At 38.9% G+C, this 16580-nt stretch overlaps 1 protein-coding gene across 1 annotated transcript in view; it reads right to left on the reverse strand.

The window, feature by feature from the left end:
* LOC131280543 (UDP-glucuronosyltransferase 3A1-like) overlaps positions 1-16580 on the reverse strand; it is a 55763-nt gene that overhangs the window by 23444 nt on the left and 15739 nt on the right. The window contains exons 3-4 of the mRNA XM_058307765.2: positions 3671-3776; positions 822-1353 (exon numbers count right to left, since the gene is read on the reverse strand). Coding sequence (XP_058163748.1) covers positions 822-1353; positions 3671-3776 — 638 coding nt within the window. The remainder of the gene's footprint in view (positions 1-821; positions 1354-3670; positions 3777-16580) is intronic.

Below are 16580 nucleotides of genomic sequence, written 5' to 3' on the forward strand. Positions count from 1 at the left end.
ACATGGAGAGCTGACACAACAAGATGATGCAACAAAAAGAAACACAGATTCCCATGCCACTGACAACAACAGAAGTGAACAAAAAAGACACAGCAAATAGACACAGAGAACAGACAACTGGGGTTGGGGGGAGGGAAGGGGAGAGAAATAAATTTTAAAAAATAAAACAATAAAAATAAATTTAAAAAAAATAACCCCTGCTGGACAACCCTCCCCAAGATTCTGCCATTCAAAAAAAAATTCCTCTGGAAGCCAGGAGAAGCTCTGGATATTCCTCAAGGACTTTATCTTTGGGGCATCATGGGGGATTGATAGGTGGGGTAATCAACCAAAATAGCAAACAACCAGAACTCCTCCCCTGCCATTAGCAAAGGGGTGGAATAATTAATGGTTCAAAAAGCAGGCACAAGGCCTGAGCTCTCTTACCTTTGGACCTCGGTTTTTGCCGTCACCATGCACCTGTGCCAGTCCCAGTGCCAGTATGTGTGCCTGTTCCTGACCTCTGTCCTGCTCTCACCACTTTTCCTTCGCCATTATACCCATTCAAGTAAAGCCTGGACATTTATAATCTATAATGGGGAACAGAAATCTGTAAAACAGCTCACTTTATCACTTTTCAGCCCCTTCCTCCCTACTTGGGATGCATGATCTGTTATTCCTCCCATTTCTCTTCACTCCAAGAGTGAGGGTCTCTAAACAAAAGGCTCCAAAGGCTCTCTGCCTCTCCTTCTGTCAGACCCCGGATCCCAGCACAGGTCAAGCACCATCTCCACCCTGAGGGCCTCACATAAAATCCTACTAAGAGCTAAGGTTTTACTTACTTGTGGTACTGGTTTAATAGATGTGGCCATTATGCCTCCAATACAAACAGTGTTTGGAAGCAGAGGCTGAGAAAATTCAAAGGCAAAGTCAGAGTTAATAAACCACAACTCTGCTTTCAGTAGAAGATGAGACAACACTGGCCTTGAGCCTTCTGGGAAATGTTCCCTGATGGCTTCCTCATACTGAGAGTAGAGTTGCCATTCTTTCACAGAAAAGTCAAAGGACATCAGGAAGTTCTTCACTCGGCCCCAGAAGTCCATGCGGTCAGTTAATAAGGAATTGAAGACTGGAACATAAGACACAGGGCGAGGTAGCCCAAAGTCTACCGGGCCAAATGAGGAGGGAAGGACAGACACAAATGGTTTCCCAAGCTTCTCAGCAACCAGGAAAGAACAGTAGTTCAAAGTTTCAACTATCACCAGGTCAAAGTTCTCATTCTTTAGAGATTCCAAGATATCCTTCCTCCTCAGGAAATGGGTACACTGAATCCCAAGTTGTTTCATTACCTTTAAATAGCTTTCAAATGTTATTCTGTAAGAAAGAAAATAAATTATAAATATTCATTAACTTTATAATACATTGAAAAGACTTGGGACCCCAAGAAAACATCCCAGGTAAGTGAGAGCACATCAGGCAGCAGCCCACCTATTCAACCCCTGTCCCATAAACGCCCTTAGCTCTGGGCATTCTGCCCCAGGTAGTTCTGCTACCTGGAATGTTCTGGCTTTTTCTCTGCCGTTTTCCTCCCCTGATCCAAATCCCACCCATCCTTCAATGTCAGATAAGGACCTTCTGCCCTAAGAGCTTCCTCTGGCTCTAGCAGATAAGGACCTTCTGCCCTAAGAGCTTCCTCTGGCTCTAGCAGACCTCAAAGATCTCTCTCTATTTGATAAATTCTGTGATACTCTGTTCAACTTCTTTTTTTTAACTTTATTTAAAATTCACAAAAATGAAAGAACAGAAAAAGGCAACTCAACAAGTTATGGAAACATGACTCCCAAATAGTTCTTTTTCAGGTACTTTTATCTCCTCGAATTCCAATTGCTAACTCAGTTGTCCCTCTAGTGTTCAGAAAGATATATAGATGAATGCAGATTAGTTAAATGACATGTCAAGGTCTCCTTATTAATGAAAAAAATTAAGAAGAGGGAAAAAAAGAAAAAGAGTTTGGTTTTGTGAGATAGGAATATGATTAAGCATTTTTTCCCTCTGTTTAAATTCTGACATGGTATGAGTGACTGTCTTTTTCCTCCAGCCAATCTGTGTAGGTAACTTTATGACAAGTCCCATAAAAAGTGATGGTACAGCCCTTTGTTTCCCCACAGTACATTCTGCATATGACAGAATGCCTCACTCAAAGGATCTTTTAGTGGTGCTGCTATTAAAACCTCAGCTAAAAAATGAGAATCCCACCTCCTTATGCCCAGGGACTAAGCAATTTAAAGAATAAACTGGTTTTGAAGTGCATTATGATCAATGCAGCCAGGGGTAATCAGAGGGAATGAGGCCAAATTTTACTGACCCTAATTCAGACTCTTGTCTATGGCGCTATTCCAGGGACCTTTCCTCTTGCAGTGCTTTCCCATCTTTGCCTCTATTTGTACAGCAGAAGGGGTTACTAGATGAGGGTGCCTGACCAGAGGTTAACTGGGGCCCTCAACTTCATGGGGGACTGCGAGAATCAGTACCCACACCCAGGCACACCTGTACACGACTGCACCACAGTGCTGAGGCCTCATTAGTGACAAGCACGTGATCTCCACGTGAACTTTCAAGATCAATTTCAAGTCACCAAACAGGGCTGAAATTGTCCCTAATTTCCTATTATAAGTTCACATAAATAATTGTCAAATATTTGGGGTAAATTCAAGGTATGAAGTACAAATTTCTAGAAAGTAGAGTATTAATAACAATTGAAATTAAGTTAATCGAATGAAAAAGTATACAATTAAGCATTATTCTCAGTACATCAGAAGATATTTACCACGTTTGTTCAAAGAGTCCTCAAAAAAAATCAAGCTGGGAGAGAAAACACAAGGTATATACTTAAAAAGATGTATAGTTAACAATAGAAGTTGCCTAGACTAAGTGTCAAATAAGTGGTTTAGTACAGAAATATGGGGGAGGGAAGGTGGTCTTTTCAGCTTGGATCAGGAAAAAGGCTTTATGGAAAATGCCACATTTGAATAGGATCTTGACTCCCGAGTAGAATTTTTGAGGGAAGAAAAACAGGGAGGGATCACTGTAATTAACCAGGAGAGACATGGAGTTGTGTCTTTTCTCCTTAAGTTTAAGATAAAGAAGTTACACTGCATTCCAGGCAAGAACAAAAGAAGTCAGCAGCTGGTCTTTGGGGAGAAAGTCTCACCTGATGATACCTTGATTTGGACATTTTCACAGTATCACAACTGTAAGCTAATACATTACTACTGTCAAAAGCCAACCCATTTCTGGTATGCTGATTTTGGCAGCCCAGCAGACTAGAACAGTCAGCTTCTGTGCTAGAGTTAATACAAATAAAGACTCCTGGTGAAATGTTGCAAGGAAGTCCTAATTATACAGAAATTCATTCATACTTATAATGGGAAAAGGACAGTAAACAGAATACTACAGAATTGCCAGTTACTGGACCAGATGTTCGGAATTACAAAAACTCATCCACTCCATCCACTGACCTAAAATCATCTACCCCTGTAATTGTTCATCCTTCCATCCATCCATTTGTCTATCGAACCATTCAGTCCTTTCTCTTATCCTCACCCTTTCTCTTATGCCTCACCCAGGCATGCAGTCATTCATTTGTATCATTAAAATAGTGACTCTTTGATTCAAAGGTAAATAAAATTACCTGTCATGCAAAGTATCTTCAATTAAGAAACCAAAGGTTTTCTCAAATTCTTGTTTGCTATCTTCTGGTGGATCCCAATTGATCAGTTGGTATGTTTTTTCCTCCACTATAATATATAAAGAAACAACAAATTGGGTAAAATTTTAATATATTACAGTGCCTGGATAAGCATTAGCATACTGACATCTAAATGTGCTTATTCCAATAATTTTCGTTTTATTTTATTAAAGTAATTTTTCTTTGTATATTTTGTCTGGTTTTGTTTTGCTTTCTCATTCATTTGATTGTAAAAACTGATAACTTTTATAGAGTACCGCCCAAAATTCAGGCTCATATTTTCAATTTAGAGTTATAAAACTTTTCATTTAAAGTTTATATTCAAATATGTAGCTATTTGTCCCATTGCACAGGTGAGAAATCCAAGGTTATTTGTCTTGCACATGTAGTAAATGATAGTTTGTATTCAAATACAAGCCTCTTTGATTCTGAAGCTACTACCCTTTCTCTTTCAGAAAAAAAAAATTTAGTTCTCATATTTTTTAAGTGATACATGCAAAGAGATCTTATGTTCAGTCAAAAAGTACTGTAAGTTACTTCTGAGAAAATGGCATCAAAGTAGGTAGACAGGGCCTAGGTATCGCACAAAAAAGAACAGAGAAAAGGCAAAAACCTGTGCGAGGGGGCTGCTTTGGAGATTTATAGAGGGGGAAAGTGCTACTCATCATCCAGGAGAAAACGAGACAGATAAAGAAGCCAAAGGAAAATCTTGAGTTATGGGCCCCTGTGGCAGGAAACAGCACATAAACCCCACCAGCAAGGCGAATAGCTTCAGTAAAGTCCCTGACTCACTACAATCAACTGAGTGAGAGGGAGCATTCCCTGGAAAGAAGAGGGGTCTGGCAGAGGGTGGGGAGTGGTTTCTTTTCAGTGAGTTCGGCCAGCTGAGCCCCCTTTGAACTTCAGAGGGGACTGAGGCAGCCCTGGCAAGAAGGGCAGGTGGATCTGATCAGGCAGGCTATCACACCCAGCCCATCTGGGAGAGGGAAGAACTAAGGTAGAACGGGGGTGGAGACAGGCACCGAAACAGCCTGGCTTGGCAAACTGTTCGAAGTCTACCTTATCTGAGAGAAAGGAGGCAGGAAGACTCAGATAAGCTTTCAAGAGGCTGCATAAGCTGTGGAACCAGTGTAGCTTAGTGGAGGAATTCCTTCCTTGAATATACAAGGTCCCTGTTCCCTTCCTGGGTGTCCTTAGAGAAGTGATCCAGAGAGTGGCCCGCGTGGATATCAGACACCCAACCTGTACCTCATACAGGGAACATGCAGAGAGACTCTTGTTATAGGTTTTCTTCCATCTATTATTTTTTTTATCAGTGTCTTTTTTTTTTCCCCCCTTTTTCCTTTTTCCTTTATTTTATTGCTAAAACCCAGTACATCACCTAGAGAGTACAGGGTGATAGGTGATTCATTGATGAGTTTGATGAGTACCAGCAGCCTAAAAAGCTCCTTAGGGGCTGAAGAGGGAAGGCTATTTTCCCTGGGTTGTTTCTGTGTTTGTTATTGTTGTTGTTGTTGCTTTGTTACTTGTTTGTCGTCTTTCCCCTTTCTTTGATTCCTTTCTTTTTATTTTCCTTATTTTTTCTACCTACTTTATTTCTTTTCTTTCCTTCATTTTTCTATCTTCTGTTCTCTGTTACTTTTTTATTCCACGTATTTTTGTTTGGTCTCTTTTTAAAATTTCTCCATTTTATTTTTTTATTTTTCTCTTTCCTCTCTTCTCATCATTCTGGCCTTTTAATTCACTCTAATTTTTTTCTCTATTTTGTTTCTTTTTTCATTTTTTCTATTCCACCTTTTTTATTCTTATTCCTTTGTACTTTTTTTTATTTTTTACTTGTATTACTTTTTTCCCTCACTCTTGTACAGTTTCTCTTCTACCTTTTATTATTATTACTACTATTAGTCTTTTTCTATTCTTATTACTTTCCTTTTCTCTGCTCCTAATATTTTTTTTCAAGGGAACAGAGACAACTATAAGGAAATAGAATAAGAGGAGTTAAGTGTCAAAAAGGAACCTTACCACAATCACACACACAAACAACAAAATAAAATCCTAGAATAAAAGGAGAAGCTAACCAACCAAATAAACCCATCAAGATAAATAGATACCTAGACACCAACAAAAAATTAAAAGCCATTCTAAGAAACAGGAAGACATGGCCCAGTCTAATGAACAAACTGAAAAACAGGAGGAGTTGCAGAACGTGGAACAACTAATTAGGGATGTCCAAACAAATATCATGACTCAATTTAATGAAGTGAAGGAAGAGATAAAGGATATTAAAAAGACACTGGGGAAATATACTGAGAAAATTGTAAGAACACATAAAAAGATAACAGATATGATGATGATGAATGGCACAATGCAAGAAATCAAAAATGGAAGGACACAGATTTGAACAGGCAGACTATTACACCCAGTTACAGCAGGATACACATTCTCCTCAAGCACACATGGGTCATTCTCCAGGATTGATCACATGCTAGGCCATAGAACAACTCTCAAGAAATTCAGAAAGACTGAAATTATACAAAGTAATTTTTTTAACTACAATGAGATAATGCTGGAAATCAGTAAGAGGCAAGGAAACAGATTAGGCACAAAGATATGGAAGTTAAACACATTCTTAGACAATCAATGGGTCAAGGAGGAAATCGCAAAAGAAATCAGTAAGTACCTTAAAACAAATGAAAGTAACAATGCAATATATCAAAACCTATGGGATGTGGGAAGCAGATGTGGCTCAAGTGATAGAACTCCCACCTACCATATGGGAGGACCTGGGATAGATCCCTGGGGCCTCCTGGTGAAGAGGAGGAGAGAAAGCATGCCCACTCAGCAAGTAAGTGCCCACATGGTGAGCCAGTGCCTGTGCAAGTGAGTCACGCAGCAAGATGATGACGCATCAAAAGATAGGCAAGGGAAGAGTCAAGGTGAAGCACAGCAGAAACCAGGAACTGAGGTGATGCAATTGACAGGGAACCTCACTCCATATTAGGGGTCTCCAGGATCAAATCCCAGTGAATCCTAGAGGAGAGAAAATGAGAAGAGAAGACAACATAGGCAGCAAAAACAGCAGGGCAGGAGGAGGGAGAGGGGGAAAAATAAAAAAATACATAAATGTTTAATGAAAACAACCTGTGGGATGCAACAAAAGCAGTGCTGAGAGGGAAATGTATAGCCATAAATGCCTATGTTAAAAAAGAAGAAAAAGCTAAAATCAAAGACTAACTGCACATCCAGTGGAATTAGAAAAAGAACAACAAACTAAACCCAAAGCAAGTAGGAAGAAGGAAATAACAAAGATTAAAGCAGAACTAAATGAAACTGAAAATGAGAAAGTAATAGAAAAAATAACCAAAACCAAAATTTGGTTCTTTGAGAGCAATAAAATTGACAAACCCTTAGCTATAATAACAAAGAAAAAAAAGAGAGAAGATGCAAATATATAAAATTATAAAAAAGGAAGGGGAAATCACCACTGGTCCCACAAAAAGAAAGGTTATCATAAGATGAAACTTTGAAAAATTGTATGCCAACAAGATGGATAACTTAGATGAAATGGACAAATTCCTAGAAGCACACAAGCAACCTACAATGATAAAAAAGAAATTGATGAACTCAACAGACCAATCACAAGTAATGAGACTGAATTAGTCATCATAAACCTCCCAACTAAGAAGAGCCCAGGACCAGATGACTTCACAGGTGAATTCAACCAATCATTCTGGAAGAATTAACACCAATCCTCCTTAATCTCTACCAAAAAATAGAAGTGGAGGGAACATTACTTACTTCATTCTATGATGCCAACATCACCTTAATAGCAAAACCGCACAAAGATGCCACAGAAAGGAAAACTACACCAATCTCTCTCATGACCTGAATGCTAAAATCCTCAACAAAATACTTGCTACTCATATTCAACAACAGGTCAAATGAATTATACACCATGACCAAGTGGGTTACATCCCTGATATGCAAGGATGGTTCAACATAAGAAAATCAATCAATGTAATTGTAATACACCATATAAACAGATAGAAAGAAAAAAAAATCATCTCTATAGATGCAAAAAAAAGCATTCAGCAAAATACAGCATACTTTCCTGATAAAATCACTGCAAAAGATAGGAATAGAAGGAAACTTTCCCGACATGATAAAGGGTATATATGAAAAACCCACAATTAACATTATATTCAATGGTGAAATCCTAAAAGTTTCCCTCTAAGATCTGAAACAAGACAAGGATGCCCACTGTCACCACGCTTATTTAACATTGTGTTAGAAAACGTTTTGCTCTAGCACTTAGTCAAGAAAAAGATATAAAAGGCATACAAATTGGAAAGGAAGAAGTAAAAATTTCACACTTTCAGATGACATTATCCTATACATAAAGCCCTGAAAAATCCACAACAAGTCTCCTAGAGCTTATAAATGAGTTTAGAAAAGTGGCAGGATATAAGGTCAATGTGCAAAAATCAGTAGTATTTCTGTACACCAATGATGAGAGATACAAGGAGGAAATCAAGAGAAAAGTTCCATTTACAATAGCAACTACAAGAAATCAAATACCTATGAATGAACTTAAATAAGGATGTAAAGGACTTATACTAAACAACATCATTAAAGGAAATCAAAGAAGACCTAAATAAATGGAAGAATATTCCCTGTGCATGGATAGGAAGATTAAACATCATTCTGATGTATATTCTACCCAAACTGATTTATAGATTTCATGCAATCCCAATAAAAATTACCATGGCATTTTTTACTGAATTGGAAAAGTTAACTATAAAATGTATTTGCAAGGGTCCAAAGACATATAGAAAAAGAAAAATGAAATTGGAAGAATCACACTACCTGACTTTACAACATATTATACAGCTACAGAGGTCAAAACTACATACTGATCAATGGAACAGAACTAAGAGTCCTGATATTATTCCTCGCATATATGGTCAACTGATATTCAACAAGGTCACTGAGCACACTCAACTGGGAGAGGATGCCCTCTTCAACAAATGGTGCTTGGAGAACAGGATATCTATATCCAAAAGAATGGGAGAGGATCACCATCTCTTACTCTATACAAAAATCAATTCAAGATGAATCAAACATCTAAATATAAGAGCCAAGACCATAAATTTCCTGGAAGATAATGTAGGGAAGCATCTACAATATCTGGTAGTAGGAAATGATTTCATAAACTTTATACCCAAAGCATGAGCAACAAAAGAAAAAAATAGATAAATAGGACCTCCTCAAAATTAAAAACATTTGCACTTCAAAGGAGTTTGTGAAAAAAGTGAAAAGGCAACCTAGTTAATGAAAGAAAATATTCAGTAACCATCTACGTGATAGAGGCCTAATATCCAGCATATATAAAGAAATCCTACATCTCAAAAATAAAAAAACAAACAACCTATTTTAAAAATGGACAAGTGATTTGAATAGACACTTCTCCAAAGAAGAAATACAAATTGCTAAAAAGCACATGAAAAGATACTCAACATCGAAGGCTATTAGGGAAATGCAAATGAAAACTACAATGAGATATCATCTTATGCTCATTAGACCTGCAGTTATTTAAAAAAAAAAAAAAAGGACTACAGGTTTTGGAGAGGATGTGGAGGAAAGGAAACACTCATTCACTGCTGATGGGAATGTAGAATGGTGAGCCGTTTGTGGAGGACAGTTTGGTGGTTCCTCAGGAAGCTAAATATAGAACTGCCATATGATCCAGCAATCCCTTTGCTGGGTATATATCCAGAAGAATTGAAAGCCAGGATATGAACAGATATATGCACACCAATGTTCATAGTGGCATTACTCACTATTACCAAAAGCTGGGAAAAAAACAAGTGCCCATCAACAGAGGAATGGATGAACAAATTGTAGTATACACATACAACGGAATATTACTCAGCTGTAAGTATGCAGTATTAACACATGGGATAACATGGATGAATCTTGAAGGCCTTATGTTGAATGAAGTAAACCAGGCACTGAAGGACAAATATTACATGACATCACTGATAAGAATTAAGCAAATTGAGCAGACTCACAGAGCTAGAGGTTGGAAGATAGGTTATCAGGAGACAGAAAGGGAGTAGAGGGTTGTGAGCCAATGCGTATATGGGCAAAATCTATGATAAGGTGGAAGAGTGTAGTTGTGCTGTGGATAGGCATGACAATGGTGCTATAACGCTAATGGGTTTGGCAGTGCTGGTCTGTGAGGGGAGTAGGGTGGGGGGTTGGGTTAGTCTATCCATGGAACTGGGGGGAGGGTAAGGGGAAAGAGCAGGTGAACTCTGGGGATTTGCTGGTCTGTGGTTAATACTACAATGTCAAGAATGTTCTTTTGGCAAATATAGCAGGGGAGGATTACTGGTATAGAGTTCAATGTAGGGGGGACATACAGGACAGGGTGAACCTGAGGCAGGCTTCCATGGAATATATAAGCGTCTATCTTATCATACTGAGTTATATTAGTGGGTTTAGACCCATATAACAAACAGGAAAATATTAAACTCCCATCTTGGGGAGTCATGCTATGTTCTTAAATAGAGGGGCAAGAGTCACTTGAGAACATAGGCAGTGCCTAATAAAAGAAAGACCAATGTGTCAAGCCCTCAATATTATTGCAAACAACTATGAATCTTTTTCTTCAAAAAGTGAGACTTAATGGTTACCAGAGGTCCCGAGGGGTAGGGAGGGAAGAATACAATAGATGGAACTAGGGCATTTTGGGGGCATTGGCATTGTTCTGCATGATCTTGCAATAACAGATACATGCCATTTTAATTTCATCGAAAATGATAAAATCTACAGTCCAAAATGTAAATCATAATATAAACCATTGACTATGGTTAGTAGCAATGCTTCAATATTTGTGTATCAGTTGTAACAAATGTTACAAATGTTGCATGTAAAATGTTATTAATAGGGGAGAGGGGAAAAGGAGGATGGCTTTGGGTATATGGGAATCCCCTATATTCTCTACATGACTTTTCTGTAAACTAAAGTTTCTTTGAAGATAAAATGAAAAATAAATGAGTCACTGGGGGAATATATGGAAGAAAATGTCACAGTACTTATAAGACAACAGATCTTACAGTGTTGAAAGGCATAATGTCTAAAAAAAAATTACTTAAAATTTTTTAATTAAAAATTTTTTTTGCATTTTATGTTATTTTTAAAACTATCATTATTATTTCATTATCTTATTATTTCTTTTTGGTTATTTCTTAGCTTCATCTTTAGAGAGGTTTTTGGATTACAGAAGGGTCACAACTCTGGCAGGGGAGGAACATTGATGTAGGGTGTTGGTGATGGGGGGATGCATGGGTGGGGGTTCATCTGAGGAATGCCTCTAAAGCATATGAATGTGCTCAAGTGTTCATGGCGCATTGTCATGGGGGTGGAGATCCACACAATAACCGAAAAAAAAATCAAATTCCCATTCTGGGGATTTCTGCTACAATCTCTAATGGGAAAGCTAGAATCCCTTGAGTACAGGGACAGCGCCTATTGAAGGAGGTCAGACCATTATGATGGGCCCTTGATATTGATGATTGTACTTACAAGCCTTTTGTTTTAAAGTTTAACTTAGCCTAGTGTTACATGTTGTCTAAGAGTTACCTCCTGAGGGCCTCCTTATTGCTCAAATGTGGCCACTCTAAGCCAAACTCAACATACAATCACACTACCTGCTCACCAGCATGGGACATGACTATCGAGGATGAGCCTTCCTGGCACCAAAGGATTATTACCAAGTGCCAATTAGAAATGCACCTGGAAAAAGGCCTTGATCATAGGGGTGAAATGGCAAATACAAATGACTTTTTATGGCAAAGAGAATTCAAAGTGAGTCAGGAGGACATTCCAGAGGTTATGCTTATGCACATCTCAGCAGGATCTCATTGACTGCCACAGTAAATAGTGCCTCAAATAGAGGGGCTCCTGAGGGCTCTAGAGACATCCAGACACTATAGGCAGGGCAGACAGCTTGGGAGTTTGGCACCCTGTCAGTGGGCCTTACCTTGGAATTTATGCTCCCCAGTGTGAAAGAGTTGGACTCATTTGTGGTTTCCCTACATATGGTTCTTCTGCCTCTTCTATTTGTACCTAGAGTAAGCACAATACTTGATAGGTGTATGTCCAAGAGACTTAAATATTTGGGCTGTCCATGTGCTAGTTGGGCCCTATATCTCAGCAGAGTTGCAACACCTACTGTCCAGTTCATTGGAATCACCTAGGACAACTAACAAGGTGATGATGATGGACAACACCCATTCCCAGAAAGAGAGAGAATCTGCAACTGCAAGCAAGATAGTTCCATACATCTGCCCCATGGGATCTAAGCAGAGTGGGCATCATCATCCCAAAATCCTCAGGACTGGGGAATGAACAACGGACTAAAGTAGACTTAATATTATTTTCCTATAGACTTATTGTTATTCTAGCAATGGGAGAACTTTTATCATTGATATAAAGGCAGTGGCTCCCCAGAGGTTTTGAGGGGAGGCACAGTGAAAAATAGGTATAATATGGGGACATTTTTGGGACTTTGGATTTGTCCTGCATGATACTGCAATGATGGATACAGGCCATTAGATATTTTATCATAACTTAGCAAAATTGTGCAAGACAGACTGTAAACTATAATGTCAACTATAACCACATTTAGTGACAATGCTTCAATATGTGTTCATCAATTGTAACAAATGTACCACACTAATGAAGGATGTCGTTAATATGGGAAAGTGTGGGGTGGGAGGGTGGGAGGCATGTGGGAATCCCCTATACTTTTTATGTAACATTTATCTAATCTAAAGTTTCTTTAAAGTAATTTTTTTTAAAACTACTACAAGGCTAAATTAAAAATAGGAGGTCTCTGCATCCCAAGCATACCAACTTGGCCCTGGCCCCGGCCCCAATGCTCATGCATAATAGTCTGATTCCCTTTTGGAGGTTTGACTGCTGACAACTTTCAACCCCACCTCTCTTTTCTTGCCTATGCTTTATCTCAGCAAACTGATAAAAGCACCCTAAAACTGCAAATTGGCAAACTTCAGGGCTTAAACAATACTGAGGCTCAAATTACAGTTATACCTGGGAATTCCAGTCAATTTCAGCAAGATATCCCCTATAATCTCAGGAGTTACCAAATACAAATAGAGGGTAAATGAGTATGCTTCATTTAAACATGAGAATTAAATTTCCCTTAGTTATTGGTTCATTATCCTAAAGTATCTCACAGCAGACTCTGATCCTACAAATAACAAATTAAAATTAAATTCTTTGTCACTTCCAATGAGCTTGATAAAATGGGACCCTGTGAATCTACTCCAACATATTAAAATTGCTAACCAAGCCCAAATTAGATTAAATAGGGCCTTCAATGATTAAAGTTCATTTTGAAAGATACACTTAGAGAAGGAGTGATTGTCCTCACTGTTTCTCAATTTAACAGTCCAAGTTGGCCTATTCTTAAATCTGGAAAGAATGAATGGGAGCTTCCCTATGGATTACTGCAAGCTTAAATTTATTGTCATACATATTTAGGCCATCACACACAATCTTATTGAAATGATTGACTCCATGAAATCACTGATTTAACTAATAGGCTCTCTTCAATGCCCATTTAAAATAGTCTCTCAGCTACCTTCACCTTTGAACTTTACCTTTAGCTTTGAAGGGACACAAGTCACCTTGAACTGGTTAACCACAGGTTCCTCAGAAGCTCGTCCTACAATCTTTGCAGGCAAGCACTTAACCACCTCCAACTTTCTCCAGGAGCACAGATATGACTTTATGTTGAGGACATTGACCTCGAGGGTGATTTGCTTGACACACTCATTCAAAACATACAAGCATTCACAAAGGAGCTCACAGAAGAGGAGGGCCATTGTCCCCAAGCAAGGCACAAGGCATGGCACCTCAGTTCAAGTCCTAGAAATTATTTGTTCAGTTAAGGGCCACTCTATCCCTAACATTATTAAGAGACAACTATTGGAGTACCATGACAGTGAGCAGAGCCCCCCAGACCTGCTCCCTAGCAAAGCAAAATTAAAGTTGCTGGAAGTAATCCTAAAAAACATACAGTAAAAGAAAAAAGGTTTATTTAAGAAAACCTCCTAAACCTCAGTAAGGAGAGCTGAAGTTTATGATATGTAAACCAAGAAATGTGCCCCCTCTCCTTTCTCAAGCTCGGTGAGATGGAAATACCACTCCAGACTGGTGCAGCCAAGAACACAAATTTCCTTTTCCCCCACCACCCATTCAGAGGACTACCTTCCTCGGAAGGACAGGAAGTCTTGCTCTCTCTTGCTGAGGGTAAATATGGGCAAGTGTAACCAAGAGGTGGAGCTTCCTTCTTCCAATCAGACTCCACTCATAGGAAAGAAGCTCTAATTTGGGCATAACATGCTAAGAATACTGGGGCACCGATTCTGCTCCCCTGGATTATAAAGTGAACATTCCGTTCCAGAAGACATAAGGCATGAAGACTGAGCCTCCTTCATCCCTCGACAGTGCTCAGCTTCTAAAGGGAGCTATCACTCAGAGAAGTGTACCACTGCACCCACCCTCAGCTCCAGTCTAACTGACTACACTTGTATTTCCTTTGCTTATAAGGACTCCAGTCATATGGTTTATTTTTTTTTTTAAAGATTTATTTATTTATTTAATCCCCCCCCTCCCCCTGTTGTCTGTTCTCTGTGTCTATTTGCTGCATCTTGTTTCTTTGTCCGCTTCTGTTGTCGTCAGCGGCACGGGAAGTGTGGGCGGCGCCATTCCTGGGCAGGCTGCGCGCTGGGCGGCTCTCCTTACGGGGCGCACTCCTTGCGCGTGGGGCTCCCCTATGCGGGGGGCACCCCTGCGTGGCAGGGCACTCCTTGTGCGCATCAGCACTGCGCATGGGCCAGCTCCACACGGGTCAAGGAGGCCCGGGGGTTTGAACCGCGGACCTCCCATGTGGTAAACGGACACCCTAACCACCGGGCCAAGTCCGTTTCCCTCCAGTCATATGGTTTATGGTCCTCCCTGATTCAGCTTGGCCTCATCAAAATAGGATCTTCAAAGATCCTATTCACAAACGAGTCCACAACTTAATTAATATTAACATTTTTGAAGGTCCTACTTACAAATGAGTTCATACCCACAGGAACACAGATTAAGACTAGAATATGTCTTTTTTGGGGTACATGATTCAATCCCCAACACTGTCTTTCAAAAATGAAAGTGAAATAAAGACATTCCTAAATTAACAGAAACTGAGAGAATCTGTTTCTAACAGACTTGGCTTTCAAAGAATACTGAAGAAATGTCTTCAGATTAAAAGTGACAACAGACAATAATTAGATTTCATACACACACACACAAAGTGCACCAGTAAAGGTAATGGGTAATTATAAAAGATAACATATATGCATATTTCTTCTACTTTTTTCTCTAAAGTGATATAAAAAGCAATTACATGAATTAATACATACATAAGATATAATTGGGCCTATAACATATGGAAATGTAATACATTTTTCAATAAAAGTAAAAAGGACGTAGGAAGGTGTAATGCAGTACTGAACTAAGGAAATGATTCCGAATAACACAACTCCACAGGAACATACCAAGAGAACCAGACATAAAAAATAAGAAAGGTAGGAAGCTGAGATGACACAGGAGATTGAGCACCTCTCTCCCACTCCAGAAGGTCCCTGAATCGGTTACCTGTGCCAACTAAAGAGAAGACAAGCAGACCCAGAAGAACGCACAGTGAATGGACACAGAGAGCAGACAACGAAGTGGGGAGGTAGGGAGGCGGAGAGGGGGAAATAAATAAATAAATCTTATTAAAAAATAAAAAATGAAAAAACAAAGTTAATGTAACAAAAACTATAAATATATACTTGTTCTCTATTATAGATTTCTAGGGCCACCATAAAAATTTACCACAAACAGGGTGCTTTAAACAACAGAAATGTATTCTCTCACAGTTCTGGAGGATAGAAGTCTGAAAATTAAGGTGTCATCAGGGCCAAATCCGCTCTGAAGTCTCTATAAGAGAAACTTCGCTTGCTTCGTCCTAGATTCTGGTGGTTGCTGACACTCCTTAGCATTTCTTGACTGGCAACGGCATCACTCCACTCTCTGTTCTGTCCTCATATGGCCCCTCATTGTGTCTGTGTGTCTCCAAATTTCCCTCTCCTTATAAGGACACCAATCATTGACTTAAGGCAACCCTAATCCATGTGAACTCGATTGCATCTGCAAAGACCCAATTTCCAAATAAGGTCATATTCACCAGTACTGAAGGTAAGAATGTCAACACATCTCCTTGGGACACAATTCAACCCAAACTGCACTCCTTGCTTCTCTCTACTTCTTTAGAAGACATAAAGTTACATAAAGTAATAGTCATAATAATGTATTGCTGTGTTTCAACTTTTATAGATGTAATATGTATAACGATAACACTTTTAAAGGGGGAAAAGGAATAAATATATATATGGGTTTTCTATCCCACTGGAATTCAAATAGTATAAATCTGCAGGTAATTCTGATAAACTAAGGTGTATGTGGTAATCCCTAGAGCAAACAGTAAGGAAATAACTTTAAAAAGTGGGAAAATATTAAAGAAACTAAAATGCTACACTAGAATATATTCACTAAATGCCAAAGAAAGCTGTAAAGGAGGAAGAAAGGAACAAAATGGACCTGAGAAATAAAGAAAACAAAAACTAAAATGGCAGCAGTAAATCCAACTATACCAATAATAACAATAAATGTGAAAGAATTAAAGGATCCAATCCAAACACAGGATTGTCAAACTAGATTAAAAGCAAGA

The sequence above is a fragment of the Dasypus novemcinctus genome, chromosome 2 (assembly GCF_030445035.2).
Source record: "Dasypus novemcinctus isolate mDasNov1 chromosome 2, mDasNov1.1.hap2, whole genome shotgun sequence".
In the NCBI taxonomy this organism is placed as follows: Eukaryota; Metazoa; Chordata; class Mammalia; order Cingulata; family Dasypodidae; genus Dasypus; species Dasypus novemcinctus.